The 25,603-nt window shown below is 43.1% G+C and overlaps 1 protein-coding gene across 3 annotated transcripts in view; it reads right to left on the bottom strand.

Moving 5' to 3' along the window:
- Positions 1-1,684: 1,684 nt before the first annotated feature.
- Positions 1,685-25,603, bottom strand: part of Papss1 (3'-phosphoadenosine 5'-phosphosulfate synthase 1) — a 116,067-nt gene continuing 92,148 nt past the window's right edge. For all 3 annotated transcript variants that reach the window (XM_004671433.2, XM_045143272.1, XM_045143273.1), the window contains 2 exons: positions 17,691-17,920; positions 1,685-2,398 (listed from right to left, as the gene is read on the bottom strand). In XM_004671433.2, the coding sequence (XP_004671490.1) occupies positions 2,260-2,398; positions 17,691-17,920 (369 nt within the window). In that variant the 3' untranslated portion in view covers positions 1,685-2,259. The remainder of the gene's footprint in view (positions 2,399-17,690; positions 17,921-25,603) is intronic.

Genomic DNA, 25,603 nt, shown 5'->3' with positions numbered 1-25,603 from the left:
AAACAAACAAACAAACAAAAAAAAAACAAGACACTAAAATAAAACCAAAAGAAGTCTGGAGTGGTGGCGCATGCCTTTAATCCCAGCACTCAGGAGGTAGTGGTAGGAGGATCACCATGAGTTCAAGGCCACCCTGAGACTACATAGTGAATTCCAGGTCAGCCTGAGCTACAGTGAGACCCTACCTCAAAAATCATCCCCCCCCAGAAAAAAAACAAAAGAAAAAAAGGCATGCTATGAAAATCTTAGCATCAAAAGGGAGTCACTTGCTGAGTATGGTAGCACATCTTTAATCACAGCACTCAGGAGGCAGAGCTAGCGGAATCAAGTATGAGCTCAAGGCCAGACTGAAGCTACATAGTGTATTCCGGGTCAGCTGAGGGCTAAAGCAAGACCCTACCTCAAAAAGAGAAAACAAAATAAAAACAGCCACTTATGTGAAGCCCTAAGAAAATGGAGTTGGTAGGTCATGAAGTGGGGGGAGGGGTCTTCTCACAGTTTGTCTAACAATCATCATAAAAGACGGTCAAACCACAACTTGGTACAAAATTCACTTCTACAGAGATGTTTGCCCAGCAGCTGCCCCTTCATCTTGAGATTGTCCCCACACTTACTATTGATTGGTATAGCCCAGAGACAGCTGTTTCATGACAATTTATATAATCTTGCTCATTTAAAAACCCCTGTCTTCTTTTGTCTCCAGGACATGCCCATGACCCACCATGGCCTCATATCCCAGACAGGAATCCTGTCATTCTGTAGAAAATCAGTGTTTTAGAAAGCCAGCTTTTCTGCCACCTATTTTAGTCTGACAAAGTTGACTGTTTTTGTTTCTGTTTTAAACTGCTTTTTCTGGAGATAAGATCTTTATGTAGCCCAGACCTAAAACTTGCTATGTAGATCAGGCTGGCCTCAAACTCACTATCTTCCCACCTTAGCTTCCCAAGGTTTAGGATTACAGGTGTCCACCACATTACTAAAGCAATAATACCCAGCTATATTCTAAATCCTGGCTGAATTATGATGCGGGTACTTAAGAGTATTAGGAACATATTTTTGGAAAGCATCTTTTTTTAAAATTTACTTTATTTGAGAGCAACAGAGAGAGAGAGAGATGGAGAGAATGGGCACGCCAGGGTCTCCAGCCCCTGCAAACGAACTCTAGACGTGTGTGCCACCTTGTGCATTAGGCTTATGTGGGTCCTGGGCAATCGAGCCTTCAACCGGGGTCCTTAGGCTTCACAGGCAAGCGCTTAACCACTACGCCATCTCTCCAGCCCTGCAGAAAGTATCTTAATGGACTAAGAATTCTTTATGGTTTTTCTCACTTAAAACCATGGAATACAAAGCTGGGCATGGTGGCACACGCCTCTAAACCCAGCACTCAGGAGGCAGAGGTAAGAGGATCACCATGAGTTCGAGGCCACCCTGAGACACATAGTGAATTCTGGGTCATCCTGAGTTAGAGCAAGACCCTACCTCAGAAAACAAAAATAAATAAATAAAATGAAATTATGAATATAGGCTCCTGCTATCCTGAACTTCACCATACATCACAAACCCAGAGCTAAAAATTAGACATTGGTAATGGAAGGTGTTTATATTTTCTCTCCTCCAACTTTATCACAAAGGAGGAATGGGCATCTAAAAAGATAATGTTACATCTATATCAATATCACATGAGTAAGAAGCCAAAAATTTATTTTTATTGAATAAGAAGTTCAATCAGAGCATACACAGTTCATAAGATTACTTCAGATTATAAGGGGGAAAAACCAATAGCTAACTGGGAGAGGAAACCGTTTACATTTTTTATGTAGAAAAAAAAATCCTAATTGCCACAGATGTCTTGTAAAGTTCCCCAAACGAGATTTAGCCAAGTTTATTGTTTAGTAATTTCCCCCCTTTCTTAAGGGATGAAAAGTGAGATTTAATACGTATATTACTGGTTATACCTAATAAAACGGCTGGAAAAGAATCATAAGACAGAAGCATAAATACCATATAAAAAGGCAAGATTTTAAAATCGCATTACAAGAGTATTAATTATAGTAAAGATACATTAAGACCAGCAGTGTGTTACATTAGTTCCAAACAGAACTTATAAGGCAGACCAAAACTGATGCAGGTTAAGGAAAATGGTCTGTTTTTAGGAGGTGTGTCAAGACAGACATAGCCACAAAGAAATGCCAACAGCGACGACGTGGTCCCCTCTGCTCTGCAGTGACGTGGCTCAGGCGGAGTGACGGGCTTCGCGGCCTACGCCTTCTCCAAAGCCTTGTAGTACTCCACCAGCACAGTCCAGGCCTTCGGAGCCATGAAACCTTCCGGAGGCTTCTGGCCTTCACGGGCAAGCTTGCGCATCCGTGTTCCTGAAATAAATTCAAAGTCCTCATGGCTGAAAAAGAGAGGAGAGAGCCAATTATTACGCAATTTTTAGAAAGTTCCTGTAAAAGTTTTAAGACACATTGTTTTTTTCGGTTCATAATGGATTGCTGGCATAGTACCACAACCAGGTACCAGCACGGAACCAGCAGACATCGTACTCGGGTTTTGCCAGCTTGCTATGTTCTCATGTGTCTGCGTGGACATCCAGTTCTATATAATCGTGCATGCAGGTTCAGGGAATTACAGTAAGGTTACCGAACAGTTTCAACCCCTTGCCTGCCCATTCCTGGCCACAATCTTGCCTCCCTCTCTCATTCCCTCCTTTCTAGTCCCTGGAAACTGCTAATTTAGAATTAAGGTTTCTTTTAAAGGTACACTAGTAATTTTGGTAGCACATATTAAAACCTTTTTATAAAGTTTTAATCTGAAAAGCTAAATGCATGGAAGAATGTGAAGGGAGAGGAAGAGAACTTGTTAAAGTAAAAGTAAATAGAAATCATTAGTATTTGTCCATTAATGAGATACTGGAAGTAGGAGTCTTTTATGTACATCAAAACACATGAAAGCCGGGCACGGTGGTCCATGCCTTTAATCCCAGCATTTGGGAGGCAGAGGTAGGAGAATCCCTGTGAGGGAGACCAGCCTGGGCATACAGAGTGAGTTCCAAGTCAGTCTGGGCTAGAATGAGACCCTACTTTGCAAAAACAAACAACTACAAAAAAAAACAAAACAAAACAACAAAAAAAAAAACACATGAAAGCCTTCAGGCTACAAACAGGGAACACCTATGGCTATGGTCCAAGCTGTTAACCTATAATTTAATCTTCCTTCCTTAAACATGGAACCAAATGTGAAAGCTAGCCAGAACCAGCAGACATTCCAAATTGTTCAAGACACCAGATCATGGGCCCTATTTACTCCCAGCCTCAGCTGGAAGACCACTCCTTACTTTATGATCCAGTAAATGATGAACTGTCAAGTGCCCCTTGCCTCTAGAGGATATCTCAGATGTCTTCTAAATAATACCCATGCTTCTGGGAATCTACCTTCAGGAAATACTAAAAGGCAGACAAATATTTCATATGAGACAGCTACAAGTAAGTTTTTTTAATTGTGAATATGTGTATATGTCAGGGCCTCCAGAAGCTAAAACAAGCACCAGATGCTTGTGTCACTTTAGCCTGGCTTTATGTGAATGCTGGGGAAATCAACATGGGCTGGCAAGGTTTGCAAGCAAATACCTTAAACTACTGAGCCATCTCCCCAATCCCTAAGGTTACTTTAAAAAAAAAAAACCATTATGACAGCAAAATACTGTAAGTAACCTGATGGTCAAAAGATCTTAAGTACATTAGAATACAGCCTTGATCAGAGTATTATATAGTCATTAAAATAAGCATGGGAAAAAATGCTCAACACGTAATTAGTGATAACCAGGGCACAATGCATATACTACATTACAAAGAACCAAATACCTGTGTGCCGCCAAATTTGTATGTTGAAGGCCTAATTCCCAATGTGCTGGTATTTGGGGGTAGGGCTTTAGGGAGATGACAAGAATTAGCTGAGATCATGAGGATGAGACCCTAGGATGGGACTAATCTACTTATTAAAAAAAAAGAAAGATACAGAGGCCTGTCCTCCCATGTGAAGACACAGCCAACCATTTGAAGACCCTCATCATGAGACATAAATTTCATTTTAAGCCACCCCAGTGTAGGGAATTTTGTTGAGATCAAATTGAGCCAAATATTGTAATTCTATTAAAATACAGAGAAAGAAAGAAATACATGAAGAAACAGACCCAAATGATTATTTCGAGGAAATGCCATTAGAGGTGACTTAATTTGTTCTATTTTTCTGCAGTCTTCCACAACAATCATTTTTTATCAACTATCATCAATATTTCCAAAATCAAATAAAGCAGATTATCAGTACTATTTTGTAGCAAATAAAGGCTTATCAGTTAAACGAAAGTAATTTTAAAAATGTCAAATCCTGCAGCTTTAATTACTGTGAAGCCTCCATTATCTGGACATGGTCCCGGCACGGTGCTTCCTGTCCTGGCCCCACGGCAGGCAGGGTGGCTCCTGTCCCCCACTGCAGTGACACGGGACATGGTCAGCAAACATTTACAGACTAAGTAGGGCCTCAGCAAATATTTGGTGGCATATGAACGGATTCGAAGGTGTGTGTACGGAAGGTTTATTAGTTCAACAGAGAACGTTCGTTGCCCTGATCCTGCAGGTAATTTGAGCGACATTCACATTTGCTTTTGTCTTAGCCTGGCTCCATTCACACGAGAGCTCTCTCTGCGAGCCCTCACCGGGGCTTCCTCACTCTCCCCTTCAGAGCTGCCTTCCCTGTGGCCTGGCTCACCTCCTCCGCAGCCCGGGGAGCTCTGCTCTGCTCACGTACATGTGAGCGACCTCACTGACAAGGGATCCCAGGGCAAGAAGGAAGCCCCAGGAACTGCTTAGTGGCCTGTACATTGCACACGCCTTCTGGCTTTTGTTGTCCCTGTGTTCTGTGACTCCGGGATGGGGAGCCCTGGGCGTGGCTTTATTACCATCAGCCCCTGAGCACCTTCTCCTCCGGGCACGCCTGCGCTGCACTGACCTCTACCACCAGGCCTAAGACTACCGCGGCCCTGTGTCCTGGATCTAGTGCTGCCTCTTAGGTCTGCTAGCAGGAATGTCCAGCCTTTTGATGCTGTGGCGCAATGCTGTCACCTACACGGTTCCACACCCTCAATCCCACTACCCTCCCCATTTCTCATTTTAAGTAACACGACCATTTTGTATTGGGCCACTTTCAAAGCTATCTTATGCTGTCTGCTTTTCCTATTCCCCAGCACTGCCAGAAAGACAGGAACACAAATATAGTTACAGAGTTCTTCTTAGGTAAAATGGTTTTCAAATGTCACTTTGACCTATTTTAGTCTGGTTTGTTCCCATTCCTTAGGAGGTCCCCTTATCAGCTTCCCTGGGGAAAGTTTACTTCCAGAAAGACTCGTATCATATGCATCAAGTGGTAATAAACAGCAAACAAGCAGTGTGCTGGGGAACTCTGCCTAAACTTTTTAATTAAAGGAAAAAAAAGCCAAACCCATTAAAGTCCTTTCTTTCCCCAAAATGCCAAACTGTCTGAAATCCAGAAGTTTGCTCGCATTCCTTCTGAAATTGCATTTTTAAACCAAGGTCCCTGGGTACCTCTTTTCCTGAAGCTATTTCACACTCCATCTGCCCCACATGCCACAAGCATTTCTTCATCACATGAAATGGGAGTTGCTGCTTCCACATGGAAGTGGTTCTCCTCCATCCTGGCTACAGAAAACACATTTCCCTCTGCCTCATTCTTCTGTTTCTACCTCTGTTATATAAGGACTTTACTTTTTTTTTTTTGTTTGTTTGTTTTGTTTTTGTTTTTCGAGGTAGGGTCTCACTCTGGTCCAGGCTGACCTGGAATTAACTATGTAGTCTCAGGGTGGCCTTGAACTCACAACGATCCTCCTACCTCTGCCTCCAGAGTACTGGGATTAAAGGTGTGCGCCACCATGCCCAGCAGGACTTTACTTTTTATCAGAAGCCAGGTTCAAAGACTTGACCCCCAAGTCCACTGTCTATATTTTCACAAGCAGTCCATATTTAAATGGGCATTATTTTTCAGAAATAATTTATCAAATAAAAACTGAGCAATGTCTGGTATGATCTCAAACTGGCTCTAACACTTTTACCTATGAGCAATCACAAATCTGTCAAAAGCAGATGAGGCTACTGAATAGAGGTCTGTAGTTTTCACTACAAAGCAGTTCTGATTAGGCTAGTTCATGACATTAGCTAACCAGTCCTCCATGGCACCTGGAAAAAAGAAACACAAGTAGGTTGTGGGTTTTCCCCCCTTTTCAAAATTACTAAGCTTCAGATTCTTGTAATCTATAGCAGACAGAATGCTAAGGGGAGAAAAGAACCCAACAGTTAACATGGTACCCTTAATAAGGCACTAACCCCATGTGGCTGACATCTTGACTAACCCCAAAGCATGAGGACTCTTGGCCACTTGCTAACAATGTTAAAACTTTACAACCATCTGCTGTCCCTGAGTTAGCATGTGGCCACAAGAGCCCCCAGGACAAGTTGTTCACACGGACAAGCACTGGGGTCAGCAGATGGACTTTCAAGTGTATCTTTTGAAAGTTCACATTCAAGGAGATAGCTGTGTGTAGATGCTAACCAGAAGATACACAATTCAGAAAAACAGCGACATAAAAGTGATTAATTATTTTGTATCAAATTTGTATTTAACTTGAAAGCAGGCGTGGTGGCTTGGATGTAAAAAATGCCCCCCTCAAAAGAGATGTCCACCGTAGACTCATGCATTTGAATACTAAAACCTCAGTTGGTGCACCTGTCTGGATGGACAATGATAAAATATTTAAGAAAAGCATAGATCTCCAAATACGCCAGTATGACTATAAAAAATGATTCTCAGCAGAGATGATCTTGCCTATAACCCCTGCCCAGGGCAAACAGTGCACCATACTCAGGACAGCTTCCCAGAACAAAGAATCATCTGGCTTACCATTCCAACCATGCTGAGATAGATAGATCCTATGAACTGACACGCTTATTAGAAATACTGGCTTTGGAGCAGGAAGATGGATTGGATTCATGTCACATCCTTGAAGGGGAGTCTCTGCTGAATGCAACTGACATCACTGACTCTCCACTTTGATGAGAACTGCAGTCGTGTTTTCTATTCTCACCTAAGCTACGAGGCCATGAGAACCAGTTGCCCAAGTCTGCTCGGTGCACCAGGGCAGGAGCAGCTCAAGCCAGCCCATCATTCACGTGAGTTTCCCCATGGGTCCTATCATCACCCTCTCAGCTCCACAGGTCTTTTTTATGAAAATATTTTATTTTTATTACTTATTTGAGAGAGAGGAAGAGAGAGAACTGTGTGCCAGGTCCTCCAGCCATTGCAAACAAACTCCAGATACATGAGCCACTTTATGCATTTGGCTTAAATAGGTACTGGGAAATCAACCCTGAGTCCTTAGGCTTTTCAGGCAAGCACCTTAAGCCTAAGCCACTAAGCCATTTCTCCAACCTGAAAACATTTTATGTTATCCAGTCTTTTAGTCAATTGCTTAAGAGAATCAGTCTACGCTTAACCTACCTCAACACACACTGATGCCATCTTTTAACAATCCGTATGCATTCCAATTCTTTCCTTTCAAAGAATTTCCTCAGATCATGATCCATTATCCACCTTCACGTCTGCTCTACCTCACCTTCTCCCTCTTCTCAGCCCCTCACAGGTCTTCCCAAGGTGCTGATGGACTTTTCGCGAGGAGAAGTCTTGTTCCCTCAGCCCAAATACCATCCCGAGAGCCTGGAACCTCATCAGGAATGCTAGCAGAGCTCTGCAGGCTTCTGTGACGCACCCTCAGCCTCACCTGCGTCCGGTACCGTCTGCCTCCAAGAGCTCAGCCTCCTGAGGGCAATGACAGCCCCAGAGCCTTGTACCTCAGCAGGAGTGCCAGCCGAGTTCTGTGAAACACCCCGTCCTTACCTGTACCTTCAGAACTTTACTGTCTGCCTACGAGAGTGCAGCCTCATGAAGGCAGTGACAAAATATGCCTCTTCCTACGTCAGTGCCCACTCCTGGAACTGGTATGTATGTACAGTCACATCTCTAGCACTCCCTTCTGAGTGCAAATATAGATGCAGGATGACTGTCCCTTTGGTGGACACATAAACAATGCCATCTGCTCCACAGAAGAGGCACAGACTGAAAAATAATATTCTTTTTCTTTTTTTCTCCCTCTGGACCAGGCTGACCTGGAATTCACTATGTAGTCCCAAGCTGGCCATAAACTCACAGCAATCCTCAAAAGGCTGGGATTAAAGGCATGCACCACAACACAAGCCAAAAAATAATATTCTTTTTTATTATTTTTTTTGAGGGAGTGGGCATTTCGAGATAGGGTCTCACTCTAGCCCAGGCTGACCTGGAACTCACTATGTAGTCTCAGGGTAGCCCCAAGCTTGTGGTGATCCTCCTACCTCTGCTTCCCAACTGCGGGGATTAAAGACGTGAGCCACCACACTCACACCCAGTGAAAAATAATATCCTTGAAAGTAATAAAGATGCTGTTGCAGTCAGGTTCACATTGCTGGTAAAAATCACCCAACCAAAAGCAGCTTGTGGAAAAAAGAGGTTTATTTTGGCTCGAGGGGAAACTCCAAGATGGCAGGGAAAACAATGGCATGAGCCGAGGATGGACATCAACCCCTGGTCAACATAAGGTGGACAACAGCAACAGGGGAGTGTGCCAAACACTGGCAAGGGGAAACTGGCTATAACACCCATAAGGCCGCCCCCAACAATACACTGCCTTCTGAAGGTGTTAATTCCCATATCTCCATCAGCTGGGAACCTGGCATTCAGAACACCTCAGTTTATGGGGACACCTAACTCAAACCACCATAGATCCTATAAATTTATTGAAGTAAACCAGAATCAAATGAGCGTACGAAAGCACTAAAATGATACCAGGAAAACTAGGCCCTAGAACTTATGGAACATACCATGACTGAGGAAGAGGACAACACACCCTTACCTGGATTCCACAGAGAAAGCCACCTAACACTGTGATGGTGACGGCCCTACTGACCTGTCATCTGACCACTGGGTGCTGGCATCAAAGGACCAACGAGCAGAGAACACCTGATTATCCCAAGTGCCTCAGACCCGCTGGATCCATCCCCACCGCTGATGCAGATACTTGCAGCGGTGACTATCAGCACCATCTTCCCTCTGGACCTGTCACCCGTCTGTCTGCCTGTTCGTCCATGTGGCAGGTGCTGCCCTTCACCTCTACCGCCTGCCGGTGCCTTGCTCGGCATTCTCCGGCACCTGGTTTCTAAAGCTCAACTCAACGGTGACTCTGCAGTCTGCAGCAGTTTCCGGCAGACTTCCTTGAGGGTTCGTTCTCTGACCCCCAACGACTCGCTCTACACCTTCATCCGCTCCGCTTCTGCCTCTCGTCCCGGCCACTCTGAAAGTCCTCGGACTGTGCCTGCAGCCTCCTTAGCCACTTGTCGCCCTTCTGCAACATACAGACAGACGACAGACAGACTGACTTGCTGTGTGACGATGTGCAGTGTGGGATGTGAGAGTCACTGGTGGTAGTTAAGACTGACTCATGTGTGTCTGCCTAGGACACCTATCAAGGGAATGGGGACCATTTGGGAAACTGCTGCCATGATACTGTCCTAGCTTGTGAATTTACTGTTATTCAATAAATTCTACCTTGTGGAAAGACACAAGCATGCGTGTTTCTGACATGCTGTGCTCCTGATAGTATCCCTGACTGTGATCATCCCTACAAGTGCAAATATCAGAGCATTAAGTGCCACTTACAAGCTGCTTTTGCTAGTTGCAGTGAGTCCTCACTTGGGCAACTAAGAGGATAACTTGACTGAAGGCACAGAAATAAGTCACTGTCTTTAACCTGTCCTCTTGAGTCACCTTGGATTCCTAGGGCAATACAGCCTTTCAGACAGACCCCCTCTCCCTACCCCCATGAGAACAACCATGCGTGAAGGCAAGGCTGGAGGCTGGCAGCTGCAGACTGGGACAGAGGTACTCCTTTCTAGAGAGTCACCTCTCCCCTCAGTCCACACTGCAAGCCCGGGACTGCTTAACTATTACACCCTCGTGCCCCTGCTTCGAGACTTCTTCGACTTAAACCTGAAGCTCATGTTACTACCACAGCGATGGCTTTGAGAGCACAGGGCCTTTTATTTGTTCTTTCCCCCAATGTGGCCACATTGAATGCATCTCCTCTCCGCTGTTCACCATTACTCCTCTCAGTTGGCATACTGGGACCTATAAACTAAAGTTTCTAGAAAAAAAAAAAAAAAAAGCCACACTGTGTTAAGATTCTACAAGGCTGGCTGACTGATTAGAACTTTCATGACTATAAACACTTGGGATGCCAGAGATCCAAAGCCAAGCTGTACTGGGTTATATTGAGCCCCTTAATAGCCACTCACTGCTGACCTTAGTGTTTGATCTAACTGGCCTTTTGGAATGTTTTGCTGCACCACTAGCTCCCACCAACCTCACAGCCATGTGAAGGTGGAGGAGAGGTGGGAGTGAATGATGGAATCTGAAGTGAAGGTCTCATGCCCCTCTCCTAGGTAATATCCCCAATCCTGTTACCACAGACCTAGCTAACACTATTTGTTTCGTTGCCGATACACAGAGCCAAGGTATCTTGTGGGTCACCATACAGCAATTGTTGCTCCATGATAGCCGTGGTGATGTCAGGCCCAGGAGGATCACTTTACAGTAACCAACAGACTATAGATTATTTGATTTTTAACATTTTTGTGGTGCTAGGGAATCAAAACTAGAGCCCTGTGCATGCTGGCATGCTTCTACCACTGATCCAACTCCAATAAACAAGAGATTTTCAATTACATCTTATTTTCTCATAGTCATGCAGTAACTCTTCAACACAGGTACAAAACCTACAGACAAGAGATGAAAACCATCAGTATGTTAGGTAGCTAGTCAGAGAGTAACAGGTTTCAAGGCCATTGATGATGCACCCTTCCCTCATAACCTGCTTCACCAGTTACCTCCTGTATCTGTACACTAATGTTACGAGTGAAAAATAGTGATAAAGAGGAAAATATCACAACCTCCTTAGAATTCAAAATAACACTTGACAGGAAGAAGAAAGCATCACAATTGGCCCTCTTTAAAGTTTAAAACAGAACGTGAAAGGCAAGCTACTGACGGGGAGAAAACAGAGGCAGGTGGAAGCAGGCAAACTCTGTTGAGTAAGCCTATTAGGAGAAAGCTATTTTATTTCCTTCTGGTGAAGCATGGCTATTTTTATATATTTGCTTTAATATTTTTCTTTAATTCTTTAAAAATATTTTATTTAGCTGGGCGTGGTGGCACACGCCTTTAATCCCAGCACTCAGGAGGCGGAGATAGGAGGATCACCATGAGTTTGAGGCCACCCTGAGACTACATAGTGAATTCCAGGTCAGCCTGGGCCAGAGTGAGACCCTACCTTGAAAATCCAAAACAAAACAAAAAATATCTATCTATCTATCTATCTATCTATCTATCTATCTATCTACCTACCTACCTACCTACCTACCTACCTACCTACCTACCTACCTACTTACCTACCTACCTACCTGAGAGAGAGAAAGAAAGAAGCGGGGGGGGGGGGGAGAGAAAGAGAAGGGGGTAAAGGAGAGAACAGGCACGCAAGGGCCTCCAGCCACTGCAAACAAACTCCAGATGCACGTGCTACCTTGTACATCGGGCTCACATGGGTACTGGGAAACCTAACCTGGGTCCTTACGAAGCCATCTCTCCAGCCCCCCTTTAATTCTTTTTAGTCAGCTCCATTACATGAATTGTGGTCAAAAGAAAGGATCTGAGTTGGACCTGGCTCTGGATGGAGAATGAGTTTCTGAATTACTAGGAATATTGTAAGATTACTAACCACAGGAAAATTCTCATAGAGATCTAAGATATACCACTGCCTCCTCCTCTAAAGGTTTCATCCAAATGACCTGCCAATCACCCAGGGAATAAATACTAGCATATAGCTTTAAGAGTCATGACACCACAACTATGACCGCAGGGAGCTCTTCTGGGAAAGACAACACAGAAAACCATCTCAAACTCAAATGTGGGTTCCAATAGTAGTACATCATTTAAAGTGCACTCTACCGTTAAAGAGGAAAGGAATTCCCTAACCACGTGGAGGTGCCATTTACCCAACTCCACACAGCACTTTTCATTTGTACACACTGTCCTTTTTTCTTTGTTTATTATTTGAATAGTTTAAATAATTTCACATTTATCTATCCAAAAATATTTACTTTTTAGTAGAGAAAGTAAAGAAACAAAAAGCTGATCATTTCTAAGAGTCTCATATCTGCATTATAACTGGAGCCCTACAATTAAATGCCTTTGTCACTACTACAGCAAATACAAACCTTTTTAACTTCGTAAACATAAACAGATGATTTTTTTATCATAATTCCTATCAATATCTTCCCTGAAATCTTTATGAAAATCTCCCCCTGAAGCCCAGTCTTACACTGGTATTTAATCATATCAAAAGCTACAATATCATTAATTATATAAAAGCTGGCATTGAGTAACATTCATTAATCAAGCATAGACAACCTCATATGTGCATAATTAATAACTGTTTTCTCACTACATCAAAGACCATGGCCTTTCCACAAAATTTTAATCACTTTCCAACATATTCCCATCAAGTTAATTATATTTGAACATAAATACAAAAAAAATTAGAAAACTAAGGCATTTTTAAAGTTTCCCAAGTTATAACTTATTAAGATTTGGTAACTCAAAAAAAATTCCAAGGCATGAGCCACTCATGCAACGAATATAGAATTCATCTTTGGAAAATCTTATGAGAACTGATGTAATTATTTAGCTCTTCAATGATTAAAAGAGAGACTAAAAGCAGTATTACGCAGATTTAAACATGAAAGTTATCAAGGATTTACCAACACATCAGTCAACTACATACAGATGGGGTCTAGGGTCCTGCGTGTGGTTCGAAGAGCTGACCATGCAAACGGACCACAAAAACGAAACAAATCGGCACGAGAAGTAGTAAAGAAAATCTCCACTCTTCTAGCTTGGCTGTGTTCCCTTAGTGCAGCAAAGTGGAAGCTCGCTTAAATGAAAAGTATTTAGCCAGTAGATGAGTGATTCTTTCCCACTGCTTTCCCTGCCTCTATGGAACTGACTCAATGGGTTAATCATCTCTCTCAGAACAAGATGAGTTCACAACTCTTGTAACAAGCGGAGCAAGTAAACTATACATGCTGGGTGAGAAGTGAGAGGCACTCCACGCCAGCACCCCCTTCTGACACTGTGTGTCTCAGAAGTGTGTGGAAGGACACTGCTCCTCCCTCGGGGGCCTTAGGTGGGAAGATTTCAAAAGAAAAGGTCAATGGGAAGGTCACTCTACAGACTAAGGCAATTAGACGCTGACAGTGGCTTGCATAAATTTAACCATGAAAGAGCAAGGCTGTACCCAAAATGGTTTTACTTTCCTTAACAATTTATATTTAAAGTTTTAATAATCTTTTGTGGAAACACAGTTCAAAGTCTGCTGTAATTGCTAACATTTTTCTTAATATTCTTGTTTTAAAAGCATCTAAGCCTTCTCTTTCCTGGTAGAACGTTCCTGGCTTTATGTTTAAACAATGGAATTATGGCACATGTGCATGCACATATACCCAGTGTGACGGTTTACACTGACTGTCAACTTGACATTACATGGCCAGCCTAAAATCACCTGTAAGGGTGATGAGCCTCTAGGCAGCCAGTGAGGGATTATTTTATTAGATCAATTGAGGATGGAAGACCCACTCTAACTGTGGCCACAACCATTCCGAGCTGGGTCCTGGGCTATGCAAAACCAGCATTCATCACTCGCTGCTTCCTCACGGTAGACTGAATGGGACCAGCTGCCCGAGTTCCTACCACATGGCTTCCCCGCCATGATGCCATGATGGACTGTAACCTGGAGCTCTACACTGAAGTCAATCCTTCCTCCCTTAAACTGATTTTCATCAGTTATTTTCCTGCAGCAAGGAGAAGGTAATGATGGTAGCTTGAATGCTGGCTTCACAGACTCAGTCACTTTTATTAAACTTCCTACTTGAGTCCCTAGCGGGCAGATTCCTGCTAGAGGGGGCGTGTCACTGGAGGCAGATCTGAGTCGAGCCCTACAAGGTAGGTTGAGGACAGTTTGAGCTCTGGGGGTTCCTGCTTGCTTGTGGTACTGGCTGTTGGTGGTGTCTCTCTGCTTCGATCTATGAAAGATAGCCAGCTTCTTCTGCCACTGACAGTATTTCCCTGGACTCTGTTAACCTAAAATAAATCCCTTCCTCCCATAGACCGTGTCTGGTTGGATGTCCACTCCAGCCATGCGGAGCTTTCTGCAATTGTAACTAATATAGATACAGGGATATTGTTCATGAATGTGTGTGCAGGTTCAGATGCAAGCCATAGGACAACCTTGGGTGTTATCCTTAAGAACAGTTCACTTTTTGGAGTCAGTTTCATTGTCCTGGAGCCAATAGACTAGACTGGCTGGCCAATGAGTCCCAGGACCCTGCTGACTCTGCCTCCCCCGCACTAGGAGTATAAGTGCATGCATGTGTGGTGGAGTGCGTGTAATGTCCTCACAGCCTCACACCTCCTGTGTCAATAGTCCCCACCTAAGAGAGCATCTGGGAGGCAGAGCTCTGCTGGAGGAAGTGTGTCACCAAAGGTGGACCTTGGGGTAGAATCCAGCCCTATGTGTTTTTGAGTCAGTTCATGCTTGCTGGTACTGGAAGCTATCTCTCTGCTATTGGTGTGTGATGAAGTGAGCCAACTTTTTCCACCATGATGAAGCTGCCCCAGGAATCTGTAACCCTGAAATGAACCCTTTTGTTGCATAAACTGCTTCTATTCCGATGTTTGCCTGAGCAACAAGAAGGTTAACTACAATAGCATGCCTCCACATCCAGCATTTTTATGTGGGTTCTTAGGACTGACTAAACTTAGAAGCACTTTACCAACAAGCTATTATCGCCCCAGCCCCAAATATTTTTAAGGGTAAATAATACTTCAGAGGATTAAGAACTATTTTCAGGGTTGCAGGGATGATTTAGCAGTTAAGGCTTTTGCCTGCAAAGCCAAAGGACCCAGGTTTGATTCCCAAGGATCTACGTTAGCCAGAGGCACAAGGGATGCATGTATCTGGAGTTCGTTTGCAGTGGCTAGAGGCCCTTGTGTTCCCATTCTCTCTCTGTCTGTCAAAAAAGTAAGTAATAAAATAAAAAATAGTTTTTAAAAAAAGAACTATTTTCAGGCTGGGGCAAACACCATTTTTAAAAAATTTTTTATTAACAACTTCCATGATTATAAAAAATACCCCATGGTGATACCCTCCTCCCCCCCCCCACTTACCCCTTTGAAACTCCACTCTCCATCATACCCCCTCCCCATCGCAATCAGTCTCTCTTTTACTTTTGATACCTTGATTTTTTCCTCCTCTTGTGATGGTCTTATGCAGGCAGTATAAGGCACTGTGAGGCCATGGATATCCAGGCCATTTTGGCAAACACCATTTTTTAACAGCATAATAATGTGCTTGTAATTGCAAATCCTGGAATGGCTCACAATCTGGGATGGGGTCACAACTGAGGTCTTCAGACTTCAGTTCCACACACAGACCACAAGAAACATTAGGAATCCTTTTGCACTTCTGTGACAGTTGTGAGAACTATTTCTGTATTAATTTTTTATTTATTTATGGGTATGTGTATGCACATGTTTGGGGAGGGTAGAGGTTGATGTCAGGTGCCTTCCTTAATTGTTCTCCTACTCTCTGCATTTTTAAAAATCTTTTTATTTTATTTTTGTCAGAGAGAAAGAGAGAGAGAGAGAAGGGAGAGTGTATGTGTGTGTATGTGAGAGAGAGAACTGGCATACCAGGGCCTTTAGCCACTGAAATCTAACTCCAGATGCATGTGCCATCTTGTGCATATGTGCAAAACATGCATGTTTGTGTCACCTTGCGCGTCTGGCTTATGTGGGACCTGGAGAGTCAAACATGAGTCCTTAGGCTTCACAGGCAAGCACCTTAACTGCTATGCCATCTCTCAGCCCTGCACTGTTTTTGAGAATGGGTCTCTCACTAAAGCTGAAGCTCATGCATTCAGCTTAACTAGAGAGAAGCTGCACTGCCACCCTGCTTTTCCCAGGGCTTCTGGAGATCCTCTGGGATCCTCCTGCTTGCATGGCAAATACTCTACATACTGAGCCATCTTTCTTGTCCCATGAAAACCTGTTGCCTGTTCATCCCTAAGATTTTCCTTTATTTTAACTATAGCTTGCCAATCAATAAAGCCTGCTACTATCTAAGAATGTAAACGATCCCCAGAATTACTGTCATGACACAAGAAAACCAAGGAGTCCTCTAATCTCTAGTAGTAATGCTAATGTTTCTTTGTCTAGTCAACCTATCTAAAGAAACTAAAGGAAAATAAACTACTTCTTTGATTATTTTTACTTGAACTTCCAATGTAGCAAAGGATGATCTTGAACTCTTGCCTCGACTTCACATGTGCTAGGAATATAGGTATACACATCAATAACCATTTTAGAAACAAGAGGATGTTATTTAAATTTTGTAAAAAAAAAATTCTCTTTTCTATCACCATGATTACAACATGAATCACACTAGAGGATACTGGGTCAGAGTGAGCATTATTTCTAAAAAGAGCCACTGTAAAGAGTTCAGAAAAAAGTAAGAGAGGTCATATTAAAGGGTTTCCAGACCAGAGTCAATTTTTAGTTAGTACTATCAAAAGAGTTGATGTTCATAAAGTATACGTAAAATATGATTATGTTCTAATTGAATTATCTGTTTTGCTTGATAAATATGAATTTTAATTCATCAATCAATATAACCACTCATATGTAAATTATATATAAAAATAATCTGGTGCTACAGATTGTGGAAAAAATGACAAGTTTGGATATAGAAGGGAAGTCCCTCATTCCAGAGACGAGGAAGCAAGGCAGAAAAAGGCGTTAAAGGCCCTAACTAAAACTTCTACAACTGCATATTTTAAATTTAGTCCCAGGTTTAATCTCTGCATAGGAACTGTTACATCTCTGCCAGTTAAAAAGAGATATATGCTTAATACTTAACTTTTGGTGATGCCTGGGATTGAACCTAGGGCCTCATGCATGCTGGGCAAGCACTCTAACCCTGAGCTACTTCTCTAGCCCACTCTTTACATTTATTTTGAGCCAGGGTTTACTGAACTTGTCTCAGGTGTCCTTGGACTTGTGATCCTCTTGTCTAAGCCCCCCAAGTGGCTGGGATTACAAGTCTTCACTACCAGGCCTGGCACTACCAACCATTTACAAAAAAAGTTGGCAGAAGACATGGAAGACATAGAAATATTAATATTGTCCTTCAAGGCCACAAAACAAAATTCCCAAATCCATGAATGCTGAAACTAGATTCAATTTTTATTACTATTTCTAACTTCTGGAATAAGAAAATTTAGTTTGTTTGGTTTGCCATTTTCTGAAATCGGTACAACAAAGGCTGTCCTCAGAAGTTATAAAGCTAAGACAACGTGCTAAATCCTTGGGATAAGCTCGGAAAACAAAGTGCTTCCCAGCCTGGTGCAGAGTGTGACACTTACTGCTCAGAGTCATAGTAGTCCATACGCTTCTTCTTCTTGTTGTAAGCTGCCACCCGGAAGGGAACTATCTCCAAGGTGATTAGGCCAGGGGCCATTGTCAGCACTTTGGCCCCATGGGTCGGCTCGTAGAGGTCCTTCCCAGTTGCTGGATGAGGCATGCCAGCAGGGTCTCGTCCAACAATGTAGAAGTTGGCTCCTGCGACCATCCGTGCTCTGCAATGCCACTGGACCTAGAATAAATGTCTGCATATTAGATAACTATGCACTGGGAAACAGCAAACAGGTATTAAATGCAGATGCTTTCCTTAGCACTTTACCACTGAGCTATAGCTCCACATATACTTTGTCCTAACATCATTATCTACAGGAAGAAATCTCAAACAATTCAAATGTATGTATGTTCTTTGGAAGATAGAATCAAATTATACCCCTCCAAATATACATGGGTGTAATTATATGTGTAGATATATCTGCATATTATTTTCTTATAAGACATATGTGGATGCTTATGTTTAGCTATGAGCATGCTTTTTCAAAACTGCAAGGAGTTATTCATGGAGTTCAAACTCCAATCTACAAGGTTCAAGGTCAGGATAGCAGTTAGTACTTGGAAGGAAGCAGCTATAAGGGCTTCCAGGCCAGTGGGGAAGTTCTAGGTTTGGATCTAGGACCTGGGTGCTGATTAAAGGCGTGCACCACCACACCCGGCTCATTGTTGTTATTTTTTAACATGGCTCAAAAAGTACAACAGCACAGGGCAATCTCATCCTGTACTTGGAACAGTCACACTGCAGGTTTTCACCTTTTTAAGTTGTTCAAGTATTTACCTCCATATTTCCAAACAGCATGCTGACAATGCTTTCTTATTAAATATGAGGTATTATCTAGGGCAGAAGTTACTTCCACATCACTTAGATTCCCTGCTATCAAAGGTGATTATTTTTCACTTATTTCTGTTTTCCATTCTAACCCAATGATATTGATACTGGCAAAATCATCAATAAAAATGGGAATTTTATATTTCTTCATCTTCGATGAAACATGAAGATTTGGAGGTCTTGGTACACAATCAGTACATAATATTAGCCATGATTATCTTTATTATTTTATTCCCCTCTTCACACAACTCTCTCATTTTCTAGAATAATTACTTTTTACTATCTGCTTTGTTTTCCATGTACCTGTTTCTATGGGTCTTGATCCTTCTATTCTCTTTTATAAGCATAAAGCATGTGTGGCCATTTGGTTGAATTGTGACTGAGGAGCAGAACAGAAGTGATATGCAGAACTTCAAATGTGGTCCATAAAACGCCTCCCTGGTGCTCTCCAGGTTCTTTTCCATCATTTATTTACCAGCTAAACAGAAAGGAGCCTGAGGCCCTGTGACTCCATTTTTTTTTCTACCTTAGCACTGCTACCGCTTATGTTAAACTCTGAAAGGTTCCAAATGAACAAGAGTGCAAACACTGCTGCCAACACTTGCTTGTTCCCTACAAACAGGGTCAAGCTACCTGTCTTCACCCACACTCAGACTGACAGGTCTCCTTGAGAACTGTGTTCTCTCACTCTGCCCCTGTACAAAAGATACACAAAAGAGCTCAGCTAATTCAAACTCAGAAGCTACATGAAAGTGTAAGTCAGAATTTGATCATAAGCTAATCACTTTGCAACTCCATTTCAATGAAAAGTCTTTACTGCCTAATGGAAACTGGGGCTGCTCAGACTGAGTCTGACTACAAGGAAGTCCAGTTCTCTGTACTTCAGTGAACTTCATTTGTTCATCAAATGTTTTCCCCTATTATTCGAACCTAAAAAGTTTGGTAAACTTGGAATAATTTGACATAATTTTATTATGGTTTGAAACTCTGATCACTTAATGAAAACCATTTTCCCTTCTAATATGAAAACAAAAAACTGGTGCCCAGAAAAATTTAATACCTTACGGGGGTCACAGAGCATTTTATGGGCAATGGCCAGTTCTAATTTTATCTGGTTTTTGAGACTAGGTTATCCCAAGATTGTCTCAAACTCACTCATTAGTTCAGGCTAGCCTTGAGCTCAGCTCCTGTTCTAATTTGGAATCTTGTTAAAACATCAGAAAATTAAATCAACTGACTCAACCACAGGTTATATGAGTAAATTAAGTGTAAAGAGATCAAACATGGAGTATGGATCCTCCTGCAGATGACATATTTTTCTAGAAGTTATTTTATTTTATAATATGTTTTAATTTATTTATTTGAGAGATAGAGAGTAAGACGCAGGCAGAATGGGCATACCAGGGCCTCCTACCACTGTAAATGAACTCCAAATGCATGAGTCACCTTGTTTATTTGGCTTACATGGATATTGGGGAATTGAACCTGAGTCCTTAGGCTTCACGGGCAAGTGTCTTAACTGTTAAAGCCAGCCTCAATATGAGTATTTTTAATTTACATGCTTCTCCTAGAAGCATCATTTTTTTTACTGTGTGTACGTGGTATCATGTGTTGTGTTGTATGCATGCATGTGCAGATATGTGCACCTGTGCATGCGCATACACAGACCACAAGAGAATGTTGGGTGTCCACCTTAAGGTTTTCTTGGGATTCTCTCACCACAGTCCACTAATGCTGTTTTAGGTCAGACTGGACAACCAGCCAGTCCCTCATTTCTCCGGTCTCCACTGCCCTCAAAACTGGAGTTAGAGAGTGCGTGGCCAGGCCCCACTATTTACTAAATGGATGTTATGGAAATCCTACTCTGGGTAAATCAGGCCCTCTCAGACCCTCATGCTTGCACAGAATGTGCTCTTTCCTGCTGAGCCATCTCCACAGACTCGGAATCATTCTTAAATTACAAGACACAAATAAAAAGAAAGCCTGGGGGGCTCAGGGAAAAAGCACTTGCTACATGAGCACGAGTTTCTGCTTTCAAAGCTCGGGTCTCCAGAAGCTGTGGTGGGGTTTCCAACTCCAATGTGCCCACAGTGAGAAAGAAGGGGAAGACGGGGTTTTCCAAAAATCTCATGGGCCAATTAGCTTAATGAACAGAGCAATGAACAACGAAAGACCCTGCCTCAAAACTGAAAGATGGGCTGGAGATATGATTGGTGGTTAAGGCACTTGCCTGTGATGCCTAAGGACCCATGTTCTACTCTCCAGGTCCCACATAAGCCAGAGACACAAGTGTACAAGGTTGCACATACATACGAGGTGGTACACATGTCTGGAGTTCAACTGCAGTGGCTGGAGGCCCTGGCACACCAATTCTATCTATCTTTCTTTCTCACTCTCTCATTAAAATAATACAAAAAAAATCTGAAAGGTATCTTCTGACCTTCACGTCTCGGCACATGTGCACCCACAGTCACACACATGAGCATGTGCACATACACACATACTTAAGAAAAAGGGTTGGCATGAGGATGTGAGTTTGGATCCAGGTAAAACCCAGACACAGCAATGCACAGGAGGATCCATGGGGCTTGCTTACCAGCTAGTCTAGCAGAACTGGTTAACTGTAAATTCAGTGTGAGACCTTGTTTCAAAACATAAAGTGGAGTGCCAGGCATGATGGTGCACACCTTTAATCCCAGCAATGGGAGGCAGAGGTAGGAGGATCGCCGTGAGTTCAAGGCCACCCTGAGACTACATAGTGAATTCCAGGTCAGCCTGGGCTAGAGTGAGACCCTACCTCAAAAAACAAAAAATGAAAAATACAAATAAAGTGGACAGCAACTGAGGAACACCCAACACTGACAGCTGGCCTCCACAAGCACCAGCTCCACACACATGCCCACACACGATCACACACACGCGCACTATACACTCAAATAAAATAAAGGCCTGTTATGAGTCAAGTTATAAATTAATGAGAAGCTAGTATGCTTTAACTAGAGATTGCAAGTCTGCCTCCAGTGACTACTTGCTAAGAGCACAGATGTCACTAAAGCCCAGGGAGAGCTGCACATGGTCTCCCAGCAGACACGGGTCTGATTTATCTTGCAGCATTCAGAGGCCAGCATGGTGTCTGACTGTGGAATGCCTGGAAATTTCCCAAGAATCTACAATGGCCAAGAGAACAAATAACGGACTTTGTACTTTACTTACATCTATGACCAAGTCACAGCTGTTTTATTTTCTAACTATAATTTCACTATGCTTAGCAAGCACGCACTTGTCTCTACATGACTTCTCTGTGCCCCATCTTGGTAGTCCTGGACAAGAAAACGCTCCTCATTTTGGAAAGATGCAAATGTCAGCCCTGCTTTTTCCGCCCTCCTCGCCCTACGGCGTGAATACGTGAGTGTTCTGCGGAAGTCTGCTGAAGGTTTCAGAACAATCCTTACCCCTTGACCAAATTCTCACATCTCATTTATCTGAAAATGTCTTTTCTCACCTTTACTTTTTAAAAAAATGTTTACTTGAATACAGACTCCATTTTTCCTTTTCCTTTTCCTTTTTCTTTTCGATTCTCTCTTTACAATGTTATGCCAATGCTTCTGGTTGTTTCTGAGACATCAACCATCATTCCTACTGTTCCTATGAAATATTCCCCCCTCCAACACCCAAAGTCCTCTACTCTTTACATTTAGTTTCCTGCTAACTGACTAGGCCTAGCTGTGTTTTTCTTTGGATTTATCTTGTGATGCATTATTTAAATTTGTAGTTATAGCCAGGCATGGTGGCACACACCTTTAATCCCAGCACACAGGAGGCAGAGGTAGGAGGACCGCTGTAAAGTTGAGACTACATAGTGAATTCCAGGTCAGCCTGGGCCAGAGTGAGACCCTACCTCGAAAAAACAAAACAAAGAAGTGTGTAGTTAAATGTTTTTCACCAATTTTTTTTTTTTTTTCTGTTTCACTGTTTCTTGGGTCGTGTGTATGCTCATGTGTGTGAGGAGAGGCGTATGTCAGTCTCACCTGCATCACGTCTGAGGAAGGGTTTCTTCTTGTTCACCAGATTAGCTGGCCCGTGACCTTCTGGGAAATTCTCCTCTCTGACTTCCTTTCTCACTCTAGGGATACTGGAATTACAGGCGCCTGCCAGCGTGTCCAGCTTTTATGTGGGTTCTGGGAATCTGAGCTCACGCACTCACATTTGCACAGCAAGCACCGTATCCACTGAGCCGCCACCCCAGTCCTATTATTTTAAACATTTTTCTTCCACGTGTTCTCATCTTCTCTCCTGTCTCCCTTTAAGCATTCCAGTTATTCTTTCACTTCAGAAATTAATTTTTAGTGCCTGGATTTCCATTTGATTTTTTTTAAAGATAATGTCAATATTTTTCTTTTTCTGAGATACTCGAATTCCTAAAATCATATTTTCCTTTAGAAAGCGATTATGCTCTTATTTGCTGATTTCAAAATCAGGGTCATCTCAAGTTATCTTTCTAGAGATTATTCTAGATCATAAACCTAGATTATAGTCACTTTCTGGATTCTTTGTATTTCTAACAATGACAAACTGGACTTAGGAATGATTTAAGGAATATTAATAGTGTTGTTTCCCTAGCAAGTCAATTCTAACAAGCACATAATTGACTAACATGTCTTATCCTTTTTTGCATGTGCATGTATGCAATATTGTGGTATAGTGTGGTATGCATGTACATAGTATGGTGGGGTGGTGGATGCATGATTATGTGTTGACATGTGCACATGCGTGCAGAGATCAGAGAAGAACATCAACTGTCCCTCCTCTATGGCTCATCCACGTTTCCATAAGACACAGTCATTTCTGATTCCAGAGCTTTGCTGTTTTCACAAACCCAGCCATTCTCTAATCTCGGCTCCCTGCAGGAAAGGGGTTACTGGAGTCCACGGCCAGGAGCAGATGTGTACCTGGGTGCTAGGGCATCAAACACAGGTGATCTCAGAACCTATCAGGCCCTCAGGCTTACATACACAGGAAGCATTTTTAACCACTGAACAATCTCTCCAGCCCCACTTATCTTTTTGGAGGCTTGGCCTTATGCCTCAACATGCAGAGCCAATCTAACCTTTTATGCCAATTACCTACTTTAAATTCCCCTCTCAGTACCTGCTCCAAGGGAATGAATTAAACTCTTCAAGCATTCCCCTTTACAGAAAGCATACGCAGTAAGGGCATGAGTGAAACACCGCAGGAGGAAGAAGGCTTCTCTTCCTAGACCTAAGAAGTTGCGTTTGGTTTTCTTCTTGGCACTGTGTAACCTCTAGAGTAACTGTGTTTCAAAACACCTGTTGCAGTGCCCTGGCACCACTGGCAAAGTGCACAGTTCCTCATCAACCTCAGTGCTCTGAGTTGTGGCCACCAGGCTGCAGCCTTCCTAACATGGTCACAAGCACACACCAACGCTGCGTCCAGCAGTGAATCTCTAGTCCTCTGCAGCCCCAGCTCCAACGTGTGCTCACTTGCACCCCAGATGGCTATTTCCTAGATTCACCCCAATCCATGGTTCACATCCTTCTCCAATGACAGCTGAAGCCGGGACCCTTTCCCCAGCTTATTCTGTCTTTGGTAACGTCACTCATCCAGTGTACTCCTTAGCATTCATGGGACATTTTTTTTTTTAATTTTTATTTATTTATTTGAGAGCGACAGACACAGAAAGAAAGACAGATAGAGGGAGAGAGAGAGAATGGGCGCGCCAGGGCTTCCAGCCTCTGCAAACGAACTCCAGATGCGTGCACCCCCTTGTGCATCTGGCTAACGTGGGACCTGGGGAACCGAGCCTCGAACCGGGGTCCTTAGGCTTCACAGGCAAGTGCTTAACCACTAAGCCATCTCTCCAGCCCTCATGGGACATTTTTATAGCTACTGCCCTATTTATTAACTTTAAACTTTTTCAAGTTTTCTATGTATAAATTCTATGGGATTTCTACATCCTGACTGGACCAGACCACTGGACACTCTCAAAAGAATGGTCCTTACTCTTTCAGGAATGTTACCACAGTATCTCTGCTGAGCACCTGGGATTTAAGAAAGTCTCTGCACTCTGGCTAGGATGAAATGTCATCTTCCAACTCTGTCGCCTGCAGTATTTCCATTTCAACCACTGTGCAGGTCTCATCACAGTCTTGGTCTGAACACTGTTCAGTGAAAGATGAGGAGTAGCCTCGTAATGTTCTGCTCATAGCCTGTGCTGTCCGCCCTTCCCAACTCTGCTTCCCTAGCTTGAGGCCACTGTGCCGGATTCCAGCTGAGGGCCAGAGTTCCAGTTCAGCAAACTGCCTCCACACAGAGAACTAAGGGCTCACTCTCCATCTTACAGGACCATACTATGGCTTGGTTTCCCATGCTTTTAAACAGGTGTTTTGCTATTTAACTTTATAGTTGAATTCAGCAAGAGGGCAAGGCCAGCACAGGAATGCAAGCCCAGTATCTGTTGTTCCAGCACGACCAGAGAACAGGCAGGTCTAGATCTTTTGGAAGAGACAACAGCATTTTAGAGAATGAACTTGGCACAGTGTAGGGGTCAAAAATGTAGCCAGTGATGAGTCCAAGATTTTCAAATGAACTTTTAATCAACAAAAATAGAGGGGTTAAGAATAAAGTAAATTTAGAAGTGATGTGGCAGACATCCAAGACACCTGATTTCCAGGTTTGGAACACAGACAACACCTGATATCCAGGTCTGGAATACAGACAGACATGTGAGCGCCAGCAGCATGAGTGAAGGCATGACAGACAGACAGCACCGTGAAGAAAGGCAGTCAGGGCTGTACAGATGCACAGAAGAGACTCACCCCACGGAGACAGGACATTATGAGGTCTGGCTAGTTCCTTGAAAAGAACAAGAGGGGCTGGAGAGATGGTTTAGCGGTTAAGCGCTTGCCTGTGAAGCCTAAGGACCCCGGTTCGAGGCTCGGTTCCCCAGGTCCCACGTTAGCCAGATGCACAAGGGGGCGCACGCGTCTGGAGTTCGTTTGCAGAGGCTGGAAGCCC

This window comes from Jaculus jaculus, chromosome 2 (genome assembly GCF_020740685.1).
Source record: "Jaculus jaculus isolate mJacJac1 chromosome 2, mJacJac1.mat.Y.cur, whole genome shotgun sequence".
Lineage (NCBI taxonomy): Eukaryota > Metazoa > Chordata > Mammalia > Rodentia > Dipodidae > Jaculus > Jaculus jaculus.
This window is presented reverse-complemented; position numbering and strand designations above follow the sequence as displayed.